The 18,811-nt window shown below is 44.2% G+C and overlaps 1 protein-coding gene across 4 annotated transcripts in view; it reads right to left on the bottom strand.

The window, feature by feature from the left end:
* Positions 1-7,219: 7,219 nt before the first annotated feature.
* LOC101673175 (myomegalin) overlaps positions 7,220-18,811 on the bottom strand; it is a 47,423-nt gene continuing 35,831 nt past the window's right edge. For 2 of the 4 annotated variants that reach the window (XM_004776838.3, XM_004776837.3), the window contains 7 exons: positions 17,810-18,045; positions 16,630-16,681; positions 15,596-15,783; positions 10,282-10,515; positions 8,842-8,973; positions 7,645-7,721; positions 7,221-7,540 (listed from right to left, as the gene is read on the bottom strand). In XM_004776838.3, coding sequence (XP_004776895.1) covers positions 7,346-7,540; positions 7,645-7,721; positions 8,842-8,973; positions 10,282-10,515; positions 15,596-15,783; positions 16,630-16,681; positions 17,810-18,045 — 1,114 coding nt within the window. In that variant the 3' untranslated portion in view covers positions 7,221-7,345. Of the gene's footprint in view, positions 7,541-7,644; positions 7,722-8,841; positions 8,974-10,281; positions 10,516-15,595; positions 15,784-16,629; positions 16,682-17,809; positions 18,046-18,811 lie in introns of all 4 variants that reach the window. The other 2 variants (XM_004776839.3, XM_004776841.3) reach the window with 2 other exon arrangements.

The following is an 18,811-nucleotide window of genomic DNA, read 5'->3' as shown; positions in this document are numbered from 1 at the left end:
AATAACCTTATTTTACTGATGAGGAAAACAGATCCAGAGACTAAGAGATTTTTCCCAAGCTCCCTCACTACTAGATGGCAGCAGAGTTACCACACAAATCTTGGCCTCAAGCTTCTCTGTCCAAAGTACATAACACATCCTAAGGAACCCACATCCAAATTTCAGGGGAAATTTGGGTCAAATTGGGTCAAAATTTGGTTCAAACACAAGCATTTCCACTGTTAAAACAAAGACCCTTTCCTGGGACAATTCTTTTGTCACAATTCTGTAGTCCTATTATTTATACTCAGTTTTCAATGGTGGTTGACACAGTGGGATCAAGAACACAAGTATTAAGTAAAATTTATCACAGCCATAATTAAAATGTATTGATGTGCTTAAAAGACTTCAGGATCCTGTGCCAGAAGATCTTCCTCCTGAGAGTGGGCGCTCAGTCTGCCTTGTTCACCCCATCTCTCCAGTTCCTCCACAAGAAACTGGCACATAAAACATTCAGTAAATGTTTATGGAATAAATAACAGTTACCAGGAACAACTTTTACTGATGTCCAGTTCTAATCATGTTTCCAACAAATTCTGTCCTGGGTCTATGCTGAAGAAATAAAAGCAGTCCAGGATTTGGTATTTTCATTTATTTACTATTATTTTTAAGGTAAGCTCTACCCCCAACATGAAGCTTGAACTCACAACCCTGAGATCAAGAGTCACATGCTCTACTGACTTAGCCAGCCAGCCAGGCACCCCATAAAGCAGTCTAAAATTTCAATACCAGCTTCATCACATATCACATATGCTTTAATAGATGATTTCACTATCCTCTTTCAGCGTGTTCTGCTCACATCTAAAATAGAGAAGGAAGCACTAACCAGGAGAGTTCCTGGATGTTAAAATTAACATTAGCAGAGAAAGCTCCCAATCCCAGCATCGTAGTCATCAGTGTGCTTGTTAAAAACATCTGGGGAATATATGAAAAATGAACAGCTAACATTATACTCAGTGGTGAAAAACTGAGAACTTTTCCTCAGAAAAAGATCAGGAATAAGATAAGAGTGTCCAGTTTTATTCAACCCAGCACCAGAAGTCCTAGCCATAGCAATCAGACAAGAAAAAGACATAAAAGGCATCCAATTTGGTCAGGAAGAAGTAAAATTTTCACTATTTGCAGATGACACGATACTGTATATAGAAAACCCTGAAGACTCCACCAAAAGACTATTGGAACTCAGTAAAGTTGGAGGATACAAAGCTAATAATCAGAAATCTGATTATTAAATTATTAAATCCAATACCACAGTGTGGTATTGGAACAAAAATGATACTTAGATAACAGAATAGGAAGTTCAGAAACAGACGCGTGCCTTTTTTTTTTTTTTAAAGATTATGTTTATTTATTTGACAGACAGAGATCACAAGTAGGCAGAGGGGCAGGCAGAGAGAGAGGAGGAAGCAGGCTGCCTGCCAAGCAGATGCGGTGCTCGATCCCAGGACCCTGGGACCATGACCCGAGCCGAAGGCAGAGGCTTAACCCACTGAGCCACCCAGGTGCCCCTTTTTTTTTTCTTTCAAAGTAGACTGCATGCCCATTGTGGAGCCCACTGTGGGGCTTGAATTCATGACACAGCGATCATGACCTAAGCTGAGAAGATTCAGATGCTTAATCAACTGAGCCATCCAGGCTCTCCTAAACTCATGCATTTTATGGTCAAGTAATCTATAAAAAAGGAAGCAAGAATATACAGCGGGAAAAAAATCAGTCTCTTCAATAAATGGTGTTGAGAAAATTGGAAGCTACGTGTGGAAGAATGAAACTGGACTGCTTTCTTATCCCCTACACAAACGCAAATTCAAAGTGGTTTAAAGACCAAAATGTGAGACCAGAAACCTAAAATTCCTCCAAGAAAACATAGGCAGTGACCTCTTTGACGTCAGTTGTAGAAACATTTTTTCTAGATTTCTCCTTTGGCAAAGGAAACAAAAGCAAAATTAAACTATTGGGATTATATAAAAATAAAAAGCTTTTTCACAGTGAAGGAAATCAACAAAACAAAAAGGGAGTTCACTGAATGGGAGAAGATTTTACAAATGATGTATCCAATAAAAGGCTTAATATCCATATATGTAAGGAACTTCTACAACTCAACACCAAAAAAAAAACAAATAATCCAATTAAAAAATGGACAGAAGACATGAATAGTAATTTTTCCAAAGAAGACATACAGATGGCCAACAGACTCATGAAAAGATGCTCAACATCACATCATCAGGGAAATGCAAAGCAAAACCACAATGAGAAATACACTTGTCAGAATGGTTAAAATAAAAAGGGCAAGAAGTAAGTGTTGGCAAGTAAGGATGGTGTGGAGAAAAAGGATCCCTTGTGCACTGTTGGTGGGAATGCAGGCTGGTGCAGCCACTGTGGAAAGGAGTAAGGAGGTTCCTCAAAAAATTAAAAATTGAACTACCGATATGATCCAATAATTCTACTTCTGGGTATTTACCCAAAGAAAATAAAAGAATGAACTTGAAAAGATATATGCAGCCCTATATTTACTGCAATTACTTAAAATTGCTAAATTATGGAAGTAAGTGTCCACCCATAAAGAAATGGATAAAGAAGAAGTGGTATTTATGTACAATGGAATGTTACTCAGCCATGAAAAGAATTAAAAACTTGCCATTTGCAACAACATGGAAAGAACTACAAGATACAATGCTAAGTGAAATAAGTCAGAGAAAGACAAATACCATATAATTTCACTCATATGTGGAATTTACGAAACAAAGCAAATGAACAGAGGAAAAGAGATAAACAAAAAAACAGACTTTTTTTTTTTTTTTTAAAGATTTTATTTATTTGACAGACAGAGATCACAAGTAGGCAGAGAGAGAGAGAGGAGGAAGCAGGCTCCCTGCTGAGCAGAGAGCCCAATGCGGGGCTCAATCCCAGGACCCTGAGATCGTGACCTGAGCCGAAGGCAGAAGCTTTAACCCACTGAGCCACCCAGGCGCCCCAAAAACCAGACTCTTAAATATAGAGAACAAACTGGTGGTTGCCAGAGGGGAGGTGGGTGGAGGGACGGGTGAAGTAGGTAGAGGTTAGACTACCATGATGAGCACTGAGAAATGTATAGAATTGTTTAATCATTATATTGTGCACCTGAAACTAATATAACACTGTATTGAGTATCCTTGAATTTTAAAAAATAGCTGGGGATATAGCCCAAGAAACCAAATTTCGGACAAATTCCCTAGGAGTCTTTCTTGCAAAGGAAAAGCCCCACCATTATGCTAACAACTTGAGATGAAAACCCTCAAAGCCCTAACTGCAACAAGAGTGACTCAGCTGAAGCATGGGAGTCCTTTGTTCAGGGTGGTCTTTCAATGATACCTGCCCCCTTTTCTGGAAACAGTGTCCCAGCTGATTTGGGAAACAAAAGCACTGCTTCCCTAGTGCGTGTCTTTGGCTCCTTCTGTTCCCTGCCACCCTTTTTTTCTCTGCTTTAACTGCTGGGTGGTCTCAGCTCTCTACGGAGCATTTCATCATGAGGTATCCTGTTATTGTCTTCTCCTCTTGGTGAAAGAGAGGATGGAGATTAGTCTGGATCTCCATAGTTCTAGGATTTCTGCTAAACCACCTCAGTGAGCTGAAAGAAATCACAACTGATACAAGTCAGGTCAAACAAGAGGATCCCAGAGGACAAGATCAAAAGGGCAGCCCCTCCTGGGGGGTAGAGCAGTGGCATGATCAATGTCAGATCTTTTAACATGGGGAAAACATAGCAACTATATTATGAAGAGGATGCTGCCATGGAGAGAGAGGAGGATGAGGACCATCGCGAGGAGTGTGAGAAGAGACAAAAAGGATTAAATGAAGATGGAAACAAATGGTGTTTAACTTGGGTGGGGAGGAGGATATTTACCATTGAGATCAAGTTCCGTGAGATTTCTTTTCTGGGAAAATGCTGGATCTGGGAGAGGGAGGCTCAGCATGCCAGAGCTTAAAGACTGGGGACTTGCAGCTCCCAAATTGCCAGTAACTGTCTGGAGTTACAAGCGCAGACTTAGAATGTAAGGAGAGTTTCTTACCCAGAGAGCCTCTGCCTTTTGGTTGTCTAGCTAAACCAACACCCAGTGCAACCTGCTCTAAAAGTCTACTTTGTGGGCCTTGTCTATTTTTGCAGCCATTTGCAGTCTTTTTATACCTTTCTGCCAAAATTGCCAAACAACTACCTCTAAAAACCCAAAATACTGTTGCTTGTTCAATCCCTTTCTATGTATGTACAATATCAAGGCATACATATTCCCACCTTCCCACCCTTACTGAACTGTCAAAAAATCAATCCTCATTCTCTTTAATTAAAATAGATTGTAGGGGCGCCTGGGTGGCTCAGTGGGTTAAGCCTCTGCCTTCGGCTCAGGTCATGATCCCAGGGTCCTGGGATCGAGCTCCACATCGGGCTCTCTGCTCAGCAGGAAGCCTGCTTCCTCTCTCTCTCTCTGCCTGCTTCTCTGCCTACTTGTGATCTCTGTCTGTTAAAAATAAATTAAAAAAAAAAAAAGATTGTATGGCTCCTTCTCAAATAAAAAATCAAAGAATTTTAGACAGTTCTCTCCAGTTTCCGGATGTTCACATTCTTCAAAAAATGAAACTAACTTAAACATAAATGCAATATTCTACTGAGATATGACTCATTAATTCAGTAGAAGGTTTTTCCCCCTTCACTTTTTTTTTTTTTAAGATTTTGTTTATTTATTTGACAGACAGAGATCACAAGTAGGCAGAGAGGCAGGCAGAGAGAGAGAGAGAGAAAGAGGGAAGCAGGCGTCCTGTGGAGCAGAGAGCCCGATGTGGGGCTTGATCCCAGGACCCTGAGATCATGACCCGAGCCGAAGGCAGCAGCCCAAACCACTGAGCCACCCAGGCGCCCCGCCCCCCCCTTCACTTTTGATATTCTTCTTAATATACTCCAATATCATTTTCTTGTTTCATTTAAATTGAGGTCAATTTTGACCTCCTCATGTCTCACCTCTCACTACCACCCCTGCCTGTGGGATGCTTTTTTGTTTTTGTTTTTAAAAATATTTTATTTAAAACATTTTAAATATTTAAAAATGTTTTATTAAAAATATTTTATTTATTTATTTGACAGACAGAGATCACAAGTTGGCAGAGAGGTAGGCAGAGAGAGAGAGAGAGAGAGGGAAGCAGGCTCCCTCTGCTGAGCAGAGAGCCTGATGCGCGGACTCCATCCAGGACCCTGAGATCATGACCTGAGCTGAAGACAGAGGCTTAACCCACGAAGCCACCCAGGCGCCCCGATGCTTTTGTTTCTGCCTTTTTTTGGTATGAATTTTATTCTTATACTTGTTGGTTTTACATTTCACTCTGGCTGCATAAGATCAATTTCCAATAAATCCCCTTGAATATGGAAGTAGACACACGTTTTTGATGTTGATTTGCCCAGCTGGTGATTTTTTTTTTTTTATACTTTTATTCAGGTTACCAGTATGCTGAACATGAGCACACTTGGGAGGTATCTTGACTGATTTGCTGAAAGTTGCCATAGAGCCATTGTATATGGCTCATGGATGGGACTTACCTAGAGAGCATGGTACAATCTGGCCTTAGGTACTTGGTGGGTAATCCATGAGCTGCTTGTGCAGGGGTGTTGAGGGGTGTTATGGCTGAGATCACCAAGGGACGCTCAAGTGTGGCAAGGGAGGGACTTATGTGACCCACCTTCTCATTCTCACTGAGGTTGAAGGGCGAGAGTGCGGAGGATGTGGTAAACCTGAGGCAAAGGAGGAAACTAGCTCCAGGTCAGGCTTTCAGTGGGTGTTGTGGGGCAGAATACAGAGATAAGAATTCAGATTCTTCAGGTCAAGGAGTAGACCAACTGCAAAAGGTGACTGATGCAATCCAAACCAACCCTGGTGATGGAAGAATCATCCTGTGCGGTTGGAATCCAGGGGCTCTGCCTCCCCGCCATGGTCTCTGCTGGCGCTATGCGGTGAAGGGGAGCTGTCCTACCAGTTGGGCCACGGGTCTCGAGACATGGGCCTGCGTGTGGCCTTCATCACCTGCTACCTGGGCCCTCCTCACCCACATACTCGCACACATCACAGACCTGAAGCCAGCTAACTCATACATACTTTGGGAGATGCATATATTTACCTGAATCATGTGGGGCTGCTGAAAATCCTCAAAATGCTTCTAAAAGTTGAGGCAATCGATGACTTCAAGGCTGAAGGCTTTCAGATTGAGGGGTATGATCTTCACCTTACTATTAAAATGGAAATGGCTGCTTAATAAAGTGCTTTTAAGGCCATCTTTAAGGGTTGGATGGAATGCCCAGGTGAAAGTACGTTTGCCCTCAAGGAAGAAGGAACTAGGTAAAAAATCTATTGGTGACCACAGTTATTATTAACTTTTAAGGATATTGCCACTGGCAAACATAACCTGGCTGGTGGTCTTAGTAACAAAAGGCCTCGAGTTTGGTTAACTCACTAAGGATGTGTGAAAATGCCAAGGTTGGGAATAAAGTCAGGAGAGTGAAAATTTATATACTCTTAAAAATGTGTACATGCATTTCAATCCCACATTTTTAAAAAATATTTTATTTACTTATTTGACAGAAAGTGAGACAGCAAGAGAGGGAACACAAGTATGGCGAGTGGGAGAGGGAGAAGCAGGTTTCTTTTCTTTTCTTTTCTTTTTTTTTAAAGATTTTATTTATTTATTTGACAGAGATCACAAGTAGGCAGAGAGGCAGGCAGAGAGAGAGCGAGCAGGAAGCAGGCTCCCTGCTGAGCAGAAAGCCTGATGTGAGACTCGATCCCAGGACCCTGGGATCATGACCTGAGCAAGCTGAAAAACACCAGCAGTCATAATAATGTACAGTCATGGTCATAAACATTTAAAGTTATATTTGCTTTAGGGACCCCTGGGTGGCTCAGTCAGGTGGGCGTCTGCTTCCAGCTCAGTTCATGATCCCAGGGTCTTGGGGTCGAGTCCTGCATCGAGCTCCTTGCCCAGCGGGGAGTCTGTTTCTCCCTTTGCCTGCTGCTCCTCCTGCTTTGTGTTCTCTCTCTGACAAATAAGTAAATATAATCTTAAAAAAAATAAGGTTATATTTGCTTTATATATTGCTGTAATAAAGAAGTGTTTTGCAAAAGAAAAAAAAAAGAAGAAATAACTAAGAGATGAAACTCATTTTTCCTTTAACCTTTCTATGAATTTTTAGGCCGTTACTGGTGTTAGTCTTTCCTCACAAATTTGACTCTTTGTATTCAATACCTATAGACAATAATTTTTAAATAAGAATTTATTAATTTGATCCATTCATTTAAAGGTCGATGTCGATGCCTCCAAGTTCACAGCCAAGAATGCTGTTGAATAGGGCTGGAAAAGTTCTGGAGAACATTCTTCTAGGCCATCCAGACATCATGTCACAAGACATCCTAGGCAGAGCCGGAAGAGTGACTCTGATCGTAAGAATGAGGGGTTGCCACGGGGACACCTGGAGCAGACTGTGTTGTGCCTAGGGAGGGAGGGAGAGACAGCGGCCATGATGTCTGCAGGGACAGAGGGAACTCTTCACTGACTACTCGAAAAAAGCTGACATTCCTTTCCTTCCTTACTCACATTCAGCTGGAAGTGGGAAAGGGAGGGAGAGAGCACTAAGCAGGGATCCAGTTCGCAGCTAGTGACTCCCTGGTTATCTGCAAAGATGGAGCAAGGGACATATATACTAATTGTGAACTTCCCAGAGCTATTTACTCCTGCATTCCTAGGGATGTGTAGATAGGACCTTATAAGAAGCAGCCATCGTATTCAAATTGAGAATAACTATTACAGTTTTGGCTCATGTGGGTCTAAGCAATTTTTGTACCTTCCACCCTCTTCTCTTTGTCTCTGTAACTGGGTACTGCTGTGGAAAGGGGGAACATGGAAGTGACCAGGTTTGGGCTTTGCCCTCTGTAAGCTGAAAACTCCAGTTTGCTTTCCCAAAAGCCCTTTTCTTGTGGTGGAGCTGAGGCACAGACTTTGGGTTCTACCCATGGAAGCCAGATGTGGATACTATCAGAGGGAGTTAAAAAATTCAGACAATCATAGCACTGGGAAGCAGATGCTCTCAAAGATATATTTTCCGGCAACCACCAAAGTTAGAGCCTTAGAGCCTTAGCCACAGAGAACCCCTGGGGGCTTCATGCAGTGGCTCGAGAGCGTGATGTGGCTGAGTCACACGCGAGCAGGCCACACACTCATGCGCAATGGCTGCAGCTCTGGGACAGTCTCTCCTATGAATTAGCTGCTACTGTGATGCTGTAGGGGCTCTGGCCGCCATTCTCCTGAGCTTGACAAGGGAGAAGGGATGTGGAAGTACTGGTCTCTGAGTGACAGCCTCCTGTGGCAAGTATGGGAATATGGGCCCTTCACGTAATGGGCGGTGGCAGGTGGTATCCGGGGCATGAGGCCGTGGTAAGAAAGTGGGATGTGGTCCTCCCTCTGTTGATGCGGCCATTGTGGAAGTCTCGGTTCTATCATGTGCCAGTCAGGCCATAAGCCAGGTGCAGGACCAGGTAGTGTTGGGAGTTACATGAATGGGTATCGTGTCAGACAGCCCTAAGCATGAGACCCAGCTCTGCCTGGGGCAAAACACTCAGTGTCTTAAAAATGTATAAAATGGGGACAACTGTGCCTGCCCTGCTTCCCTCTCTGGGCAGATTGTCAGGAAGGCTAGGGTACTGCACCACACACACCAACATGCCTTTTCACTGGGAGCCTATGTGCCCTTTGAGACTCTGGATGTGGACAGAACCAGTTTTTCCCCTTTCCTACTTTTTCCTTGGTCAGCACTGCTGAGCACGTGTTCCAGTCTCTCCTGCAGGCGGTCATTGAAGCAGATGGACTCCTCCAGGCGCTGGCGCAGGTTCTGGATCTCCACAAGATTCTTTTCCAGTAGGTCAGCCCCTGTTGCATCCCACCAAGATACGGGAGAGGTAAGAGGTGGGGAAAGCCAGTCACTCATGGGCAGCTATGGAGACTGCCCAGAACTTCTCTTCCAGATCCCTGCCCATCCCTGTAATTGTCAACTTCTTTCTCTCACTTGGGCACTCAAGAAGCAGCAGGCAAATTTGTTTAAAGAGCTCGTGGGCTTTCAAACACAAGATGGCCCTCTGTAAGGAAACCCCACAGGGCCTCCTCCCAGATAGAGACCGAGTGCATCTGAGAGAGATGGACACTGGGCTGGAAAACAAGGGTGAGAATCTGCTACAGGCCTCCAGGTAGGACTGGCCGAACAATGAGAAAGTTGGTCTATTTCCTGGTAGTAATCCAGAAGGACTTGCTCTCTACCTCATGCCTATCTTACCTGATGATCCATGACTAAAAGTCTTTAACATCCACCCACTAATAGAAAGACAAAGGTAAATGCATATTAAATTAAATCAGGCAGCGAGTAATGAGAGACACTGTTTCCCTTTAACCACTTTCAGTAAAGAGTGACAAGGAGGGGACTGGTAAGGTGTTAGGACCTGAAGGAGAAAAAGGAGAGAAGGGGATTCCTCTGAGGAAGGCAGAGGATACACTAAGGGAAGGGGAAAGAGGCCAAAAATGGGCTTCATGTACCAGGACATCTTGCTTAGGGCCCGGTTTTTCTCTGAGGGTTTCAAATGTCTTATTGTTGCACTGTTTGGGTCCCCAAAACTGATATGCTTCAAGCCATTCCTCTTTATGGCTGTACGTTTAGTCACTGGTGGCCAGGACATCTGGCTCTAAACTCAATAGCAAAGTTTGAGAGGCAAGACTGACTGATAGTTGCATACAAAGGATGTGTGAGTGTACTTGGAGAAATAGTCTCCCATGTTGCAGTAAATAGCTCTTGACCTAAGGAAGACCTTTCCCATGGAATCCAGAGCTGGGAATTCTAAGAACAGTCTCAGTGCAGGCCTAGGAAGATTATAGCCCAGAGAAAAGGGAGCCCACGAATGTGAAACAAGTCATCCTCTCTGTGGAGTGCCTCAGAATGCCCCTGACTTCCTGTATTCTCCTGCTTAGCCTGAATCCCTATGTAGGGGGAATGGGAGAGGCACTTAGAAAGGACCAGCACTGGGCTGGCATCTTATTCTCTGGCTCAGCCACCAGATACCACCCCCCTTCATCTCACCCAGTTCTGTGAGCCAGGATCTAACACAGGAATAAAAAAATCCTTGGGCCCTGAAAGAATGTGCTCATTCCCAACAATGGGCTCTACTTCACCATCCGCTCCTTTGTGTTTACCAGAGGGCTTAGAGTTGGGCCGGTACAAAGAGGAGAAAGAGGATAGGTGCCCAGACGCATTCATTTTCTGAGGCCGCATCTCGTCCTGTGGGCCACCACTCCCCCGGTGCCCTGGGTCTGGCATCCTGCTCAGTTGTGTGGCGCCGCTTGGAGGGTAGGAGGGCTGGGCATATCTGGCATCTGGATGGTTGCTGAGCAACGAAGGTGAATCAGCAGGAGTGGCCCGGCTGACGTCTGTCCAGAAAGGAACATGAGGGAGAAACCAGTGGGAAATCAGAAATAAAGTATCTTAAAGATAATTATACTGGGTTGAATAGTGTCCTCCAAAAAGTCATGTCTACCTAGAACCTCAGAACGTGACCTTATTTGAAAATGAGTCTTTGCAGATGTGATGAGTTAGAATGAGACAATACTGGATTAGGGTGGACCTTCGTCCAACATGACTGATGTCCTTAAAAGAATAGGAGAGGAGACACACAGGGTGAGAGGACCCCGTGATGAGGGAGTCAGGAGGCAGACACTGAAGTTATCCATCTACAAGCCAAGGGAGGCTCCCAGCGACCACCAGAAACCAGGAAGAGCATGGCCCAGCTGACACCTTGATTTCAGACTTCTAGCCTCCAGAACTTGGACAGAACAAATGTCTGTTTGTTTTGAAACACACAGTTCGGGGCGCCTTGCTGGTTCAGTGGGTTAAAGCCTCTGCCTTCGGCTCAGGTCATGATCCCAGGGTCCTGGGATGGAGCCCCGCATGGGGCTTTCTGCTCAGCGGGGAACCTGCTTCCTCCTCTCTCTCTCTGCCTGCCTCTGCCTACTTATGATCTCTCTGTCAAATAAATAAATAAAATCTTAAAAAAAAAAAAACACAGTCCATGATACTTTGTTACAGCAGCCTTAAAAAAATGAATACAGTAATCCCTGGACTGAAGACTAGAGCAGATATCAGAACTCAAGCACAGGCAGTGATTTCTCTGACTCTGCCATAGTAACATTATTCAAGATACGTCTCCTTTAGCAAGGGAAACAAGAGCAAAATTAAACTATTGGGACTACAACAAAATAAAAAGCTTTTGTGCAGCAAAGGAAGCCTTTGACAAAACAAAACGACAACATGCTGAATGAGAATATCTTGCAAATGATATATCCAATAAGGGGTTAATATCCACATATATAAAGAACTTACATAACTCAAAACCAAAGCCCCCCCAAATAATCCAATTAAAAAATGGACATGGAACAAAAATATAAACTTTTTTTTTTCAAAGAAGACATACAGATGGCCAACAGACAAATGAAAAGATGGTCAAAATCACTCATCATTGGGGAAATGCAAATCAAAACCCCAATGAGGTATCACCTCTCACCTGTCAGAATAGCTAAAATAAAAAATGTAAGTGTCAGCGAGTGGGAATGTAGAGGAAAAGGAACCCTCATGCACTGTTGGTGGAAATGCAGGCTGGTGCCGCCACTGTGGAAAACAGTACGGAAGTTCCTCAAAAAGTTAAAAATAGAACTACCAATATGATCCAGTAATTCTACTTCTGGGTATTTACCCAAAAAAACCAAAAGCATGAATTTGAAAAGATATATGCAACCGTATGTTTACTGCAGCATTATTCACAGTTGCCAAATTATGAAAGCAAGTGTCCACCCATAGAGGAATGGATAAAGAAGATGTGGTGTATATATACAATGGAATAATACTTAGCCATAAAAAGAATAAAATCTTGCCATTTGTGACAACGTGGAAGGAGCTACAGGATATAATGTTAAGTGAAATAAGTTGGTCAGAGAAAGACAAATACTGTATGATTTCACTCATATGTGGAATTTTAAGAAACAAATGAACCAAGGAAAAAAGAGATAAAAACCAGACTCTTAAATATAGAGAACAAACTGGTGGTTGCCAGAGGGGAGGTGATGGTATGATGGGGGAAATAGGTGAAGGGGATTAAGAGTGAACCTATCATCATGAGCACTGAGAAATGTATAGAATTGTTTTTTGTTTTTGGTTTTTGAGAGAGAGAGAGAGAAAGCGAGGATGGGGGAAAGAGAATCTTAAGCAAACTCCGTGCCAAGCATGAAGACCAATGTGGGGCTCAATCTCATGACCGTGAGATCATGACCTGAGCTGAAACCAAGAGTCAGATGCTTAACTGACTGAGCCACCCAGTTTCCAGGCGCACCAGAGAATTGCTGAGTCACACTGTTGTACACCTGAAACTAATATAACTGTATCTGACTATACTTGAATTTTAAAAAAGGAAAAACAAAGAAGTAGTGGTTAGATGTAGTATTTGAGGGTTTCAGTGCATGCACATGAGAAGTACAAAGGTCTCTCTCCTGGCTCCCTCCAAGATTCCCAGTGCTGGAATGATCCCAGAGAGGAACTGCAGAAATGTCTCCTCCAGTAGTAGAACTCACTGCCCCTCTTAGAAATCATGAGATTAAGGAGATGAAGCACTTTGCTGGTCTGTGAACAGGTAATATACTCACCCTTCATGAGACTATTCTATACTGGGGATTGTTGAGGAAGAGAAAGGGAAAATGGCTTCCATTAATAGCCAATGTGCTGAGAACTTAAACAGGTTGATGCTCCTGGTGCCTCCCTCTCCTCTTATCTCCTACTCTGGATGCCTACTGAGGTGAGGGAGACTCGGAGGATGGCAGGTGGTGATTTGGATCCCACCCAGAATGGCTCATGAGACTGTAAAAATAATTCTTAAATATAGATTAGATTGCCTGACTCCTGTCCAAAGAATGACTGTTTTTTTTATACATGGGGGATTGCAGAAGCAAAAATATACAGCACCTATGACGCTGTGAGAACCTGGCTATGTCCTTTGCTGTCTCCCTTTGCAAACAAACAAACAAACAAACAAACCAAAACCCTCCTGGGTAGCAGGGCCATCATTCAGCTAAAAATATGAGTCAGTTCCCTTTCAAGGATTATCACCAAGGGCCACAGAGTAGGCAATTTCTCTTCCGAGAAGATAGGAGTGAAGTCCTTAGTTCCCTTCAACCAAGTCAAGTTTCTCTAAGGAACTGTGCACTTAAGTCTGGTAGATCTTCTCCTTCCATCATGGATGGCATTACCTAATAACCGATTCATCAACATCACTGTGAAAGAAAGAAGAAGGTAAACTACACAAGCCTTTAGCACAATGCCCGACAATGTAGGGACTCAACCAAACGGTGATTCCCAGCCCCTTCCACACCTCCTTTACCTCCTCTCCAGAAAATCCGCTTACTCTCAACCAAGTCCACAGGAGGTCCAATCCATCAGTCATAGTGGTCAGCCTTCTCATGTCCCGGTCTCCCACGGCCACACAACACAGAAAATATGCCCTACACGGTAAACAGAAGGCAATGGGGAACAGCCTCTTGCCAGGATAATTGTGCATCACAGGGAAGCTCCCACATCAATCACACTTTTTGTTAAATACTCTAGAAGTTTTGGCTCAAAAAAGCAAAGCAAAGAAGGAGCAAGTGATAAGCCATTGACTCTCTGAGAGGATAATGACTTCAGATGGAAAAAAGAAGGGCTTCCGTCTCCCTCAGAAAAGCTAGTGGTGGCGGATAATAAGGCCAACACCACCCCAGAGGCCACATCTCCAGTGTGACCATTCCTACCAGTCATGGCAGGAGCTCCAGGTGAGGGGATAGTGTGTCTGCCCCTCTGCCTCTGTCTCTCAGGGTAGCAATGAGGAGAAAGCAAGTGCCTTTGGGCAACTGAGTTCAGGGATGTAGTTAAAACCCCATGGGCCCATTAGAGGAGGTCATGTACACAGCAAGGGCAGCCCATATATTTATAAATTCTTGGATGAAAGTGCAATGTGTATAGGATCTTTTCTCATGTGCAGAGTGTCACAAAGAGTGGAGTGGGGCAAACGCTAGCTCCAGAAACCCAGTAAAAGAGGTGTGGGAAGAGTGACTGCCTCCCTGTTCCGTCCCTGGCTGCTCAGGCCACAGTGCAGGGGACCGTCTGAGCTTTCGTGTTGTGCAGGCTCCAGGTGAATGGCACCCCCAGCTGGGTGCTCTTCCGTAAGTTCCCTGACTTCGTTGAGCCTCAGTGGCCTCAGCTGTGTTGTAAAATTGGGATACCACCACCTACCTGAGACATTGGTTGGTTGTGCCGATTAAATGAGGGAAGAGATGTAAAGTAGTCAATAATGTGAGCATTAAATGTGTGCCCAATAAATGTGAACTCCTCTCTTTCCTTGGTTTCTTTCTTTCTTTCTTTCTTTTTAAAGATCTTATTTACTTATTTGACAGAGATCACAAGTAGGCAGAGAGGCAGGCAGTGAGAGAGAAGGAAGCAGGCTCCCCACTGAGGAGAGAACCCGATTCGGGGCTCAATCCCAGGACCCTGGGATCATGACCTGAGCCAAAGGCAGAGGCTTTAACCCACTGAGCCACCCAGGCACTCCTCTTCCCTTGGTTTCTATCATCCTGGGGGAAATGCTATATTGCTCTTATCCTCAGGGTAAAATGAGAAGCAGGAATAGTACCAGGTGTAACCTACTATGGTTTATTCATTGCCTAAAACAGTCAATTCAGGGGGAAAAAATCAGATATAGCCAGAGACAAAGGATGGTTTCTCGGTGTTGTCCTCACTGGGATTTGCTTGCTATAGTTCCCTAAAAATAGAAATGCATTTCCTGGGAGGGAAATTAAAGAAAAACTGAACAGGAAAAAAATAAAGTTTTGATTATAAATGTACTCTCCTCCTCCTACCTCCCACCACAGCTACCCAAAGCCCCTGCTTGGGGGATTCTGGGGAGGGGCAGGCTGGTGATGGATACAGCCTGAACCCAAGACACGTCCCAGTTAATGAAGGTTCAGAGGAAATTGTGGCTGAATTATTAGAATGATGGCTGGGCTCAGCAAATCCACAAATGATAAAGAATATTTAGTGGCAAACAGAAAATAGGAACCGTGACTGTTTACCCCAAGGATTTCAAGATCAGAGGCCCAATGTGAGTGAAGTTCATGCCCATGATGTGAAGGGTGACATGACTGGGTTACAATGGTAAGGGAGTGTTTGCCCCTTCTTCTTTCCACCTCATGATTCCTCCTCTCAAGTCCAACACCATGTATGTGCCAGAGAGGGTCTGGTGGCTGAGGATGTGTGGGAGTAGGAATGGAAAAGAACCACCTGACACCCCTGGAGCCTATGCTTGGAATTGAGTCCTGGGCCTGTGCTCTCCAGGGACTTCAGGGTGGATCCGCAGGGCCTGGCTGCAAAGACACCTGCTTTTGGTGTAGACAAAGAAGCGAGCACCTAGCAACTGGACACGGTCTGGGTACTCACCGGTCACATCCACTGAAGGGCATGCTTCTGGCTCTTCATGAAGCAGGGAGGTGCTGCTGGAGGACGGATGGGCAGCAGACTGGCCACGGTTGCTGGAGTGTAACTGGGGCAGAGTCTGGGGCTGGGCCTCCTGCATGGTCCTTAGGACTTCTGTCACTTTACCCTTCATATGCTTGTCCCTTAAGATACTGGTAGGGTAAAAGAAAGAGGAAAAATAAAGGTCACCTGAATGACATGGCTGTAACGATCTGGTGGCTCAAAGGACAAGCTCCAGAAGTCAAGAAGACTGTTCCTTAGGAGGAGAAGCAAACAGTTCATTTCTGTCTGGGGGTGGAGAGTGGGGAGCAGGGGAGAACAACAGTGGCCCAGAGCCTTGGCCACAAACATCCCGAGAAAGAGAGAAGACCGACCCATTCAGCCCTTTCAATAATGCTCCTGGCTCCTTCACAGGACAACCAGAGCTCTTTGAGGGTTCAACACACTCCGTGAACAATGATGCTTTCAGTAATATTTGCCGTGGCCCATTTAAAACCGCTTCCGAGGCAATGTGGCCTCCCAGGTGTCTTGTAGTTTCTAGACCTTCCCGAAGTACTGTCATACAGTGAAATGCTTTTTCTTCTTTTGTGAGGAAAATCTGTAGCTATTTAACATCTGCCAGCACCTCTGGGGTCACCATGGAAGAAACCAGATACAATTTCACTCTGGTCTTTAAAGATCTAGGGGAAATCAGAGGGGGTCCCTGAGGACTCAGGAGACTCACAAGACACTTACAAGACTAACCTAACCAAGTTAGGTTAGAGTAGGTCAGTATCGCTAAATTGATGAACTAATAGAGAATAGGACCAAAATAATAATAAATTAAAAAAAATAGGAAACATGACCACTTCATCACTAGGGACACGTAATGATTTGATATTATAATCAGCCATTTGCTTTTTGTGGGGTGTAAGAGCTCCGGCTTTGAGTTACTGGCCCTTGCTTCTAAATCCTTCACCAGATTATATGGTCTACAGCCCCTGAAAATTGGGAGTTACCTGAGGGTTCGCAGCATCTGTCTTGCTTGATTCTTCTCACTTGTACAGTCATCTGAAAACCAGATTCAAAAAGGACTAGTTATAATTTAAGCAGCTCTCATTCCTCACATTACAGAAAGACACTGACTTTTCTCTGGGATCAGATGTGACTACTTGATTTTCCAGTCTAGGATACTCTGAATTTTCTCAGCAGACATTGGGTTGAGACTTTGGAGAACTTACCTGGCAGGCTTTCCTAACTTTCCAGAACTTACACACCACAGAGATCATCATTTCTTTTTGCTTTGTCTTAGGTCAGAATCAAAAGCTTAAAATGTCACTTTTCCTACAGGCCATGAAACACTTGTCCAGAGGCCTCTGGACCACTCTAACCAGAGTTTCCAAGTCCTGCCAAAAGGCTGGGTTTTGGCCTCACATCTGTATACTCTGTCACAGCTTTCATGCAGAATCTACTTCTGTCTCTGTAGGGGTGACAGACATCCCTGTCCTACCTCTGATCTGGTATCAGAAACCCACACAGTGGCCTCAAGCCTGCTCTTACTATGTACCCTCAGGTGCTCTAGGGAATATTCTATGAAAAAGGCACCTGAAAATAAATTTCCCACCACGAGGTTGTAGTACATACAGTATCTAAACCATGCCCAAATCAGCATGATTCTTTTATCATTTTTTGAAATGCCCTGATTAATATTGCTGATTTGATCCTTAGAATAATCATGCTGGTATTACTTGACCTAATTTTTTTTTAGGTGAGAAAACAGAAATCAAGAGAAGGATGAATGTGTCTAGAGCTAGCAATGAACACATATAGACTAGAGCCACGGTCTTCAGATCCTAATTCAGGGCTCTGTTCACAGCAACCAGCTGCCCCCATTCTACCTATCTTGCTGCCAGTTAGTTTCAGATAAATGCTATCACCCCCCAGAGATGTCTTTTGCCCTAGCGATCACATTCCATGAGAGATAAAGGAGCTGGTCATCATCCTGACATCCCCATTATTCCTGTGTGCTTCTCTTCATTGTTCCTCTCCAGCCAGTCCTGACTTCACCATGGTTCCAAGATGGTCATTACAAAGCAGGACATCAGATTGAAAAGTCACTTGTAGATGAGTTTGGGCTTGTCTGAGGCTGGGGTCCTTGGGAGGGACTGAAGATCCTCCTGAGCCCTGGGACCAGCTTACCTGTGCTGAATTTGCTGGCAAGGCTCTCTGCCAGCAGGCTCCCCTTGGTCAGCTGCTCACGGAAGTGCCGTTCCATGTAGGGGTCTACTTTATTGCTGCTAAGGAGCTCCTCAAAAGTTTTCACCGTATTCTTGACATGCTGGATGAGAAGGGAAGAGAAAGCTCTCCCCATCCTCATCTTTTGCCTTAGGTGGGTCAGCTCTCGAGCCTGATCCTGGATCAAGGAACGGTATTTCCTAAAGTGGGAAAGAAACAGTAAATAGGGAAAGAGGTGACTGATAGGGTACGGTACTTCAGCAGAAGGTAATTAGAGAACTTCACCCCCAAATCCCCTACACTGAATTATATAGCACATGTTTCATGACCTGAATGTGGTAAAGGGAATTAAGGAAGGAATACAAAGCTTTCTTCTCCTTGGAAGATCTCTTCCAAACGTGTCTTTCCCCAGCCCCACACTTCTGAAAATGGAACCAGACTTTCTTCTCTAGTTCTGCTTTCAGATCTGCTCCCAGTCGCTCTCTTAGGTTTATAAACCATCTCAATACAGTAAACAAAGCCAGGCATTAATTGGAAAGTTGAAAGGAAAAACCATCATCTGAGAAAAGAAACCACTTGTCCCTGGCAACAGGATTCTTCCATCACCAGGATGGACCTATCTGCGTCTTTCCTATAGACAGCCAAGGCTCATGGGTAGGACATCTTCAGTCTCCTTTAATTTAACCACTGTATTCTGTCACTTCTGTATGCTCCAGCGTAACTAACCAGCACAGTGTTTTGCTCACAGTGTTCAGAAGAATGATCTGAAAAATGACTTCCAAAAAAAAAATGACGTGAACTAACTTCATATCCCATAATATCCTGGCCAACATGGCGACTATTTGTTATAGAGGAGAGTAAAAGAGGAGGTTTTAGTTCATCTTGTTCCTGAGAGAGAGAGCACGGCTGGATGGATGAAGAGGAGGCAACAGGCCCAGATAGTAGGCCCAGGGTGCTCCCTTTACC

Source organism: Mustela putorius, unplaced genomic scaffold (assembly GCF_011764305.1).
Source record: "Mustela putorius furo isolate JIRA1106 unplaced genomic scaffold, ASM1176430v1.1 tig00000695_pilon_pilon_pilon, whole genome shotgun sequence".
Lineage (NCBI taxonomy): Eukaryota > Metazoa > Chordata > Mammalia > Carnivora > Mustelidae > Mustela > Mustela putorius.
Note: the sequence above shows the minus strand (reverse complement) of the source record. Positions and strands in the feature narration are given on the sequence as shown.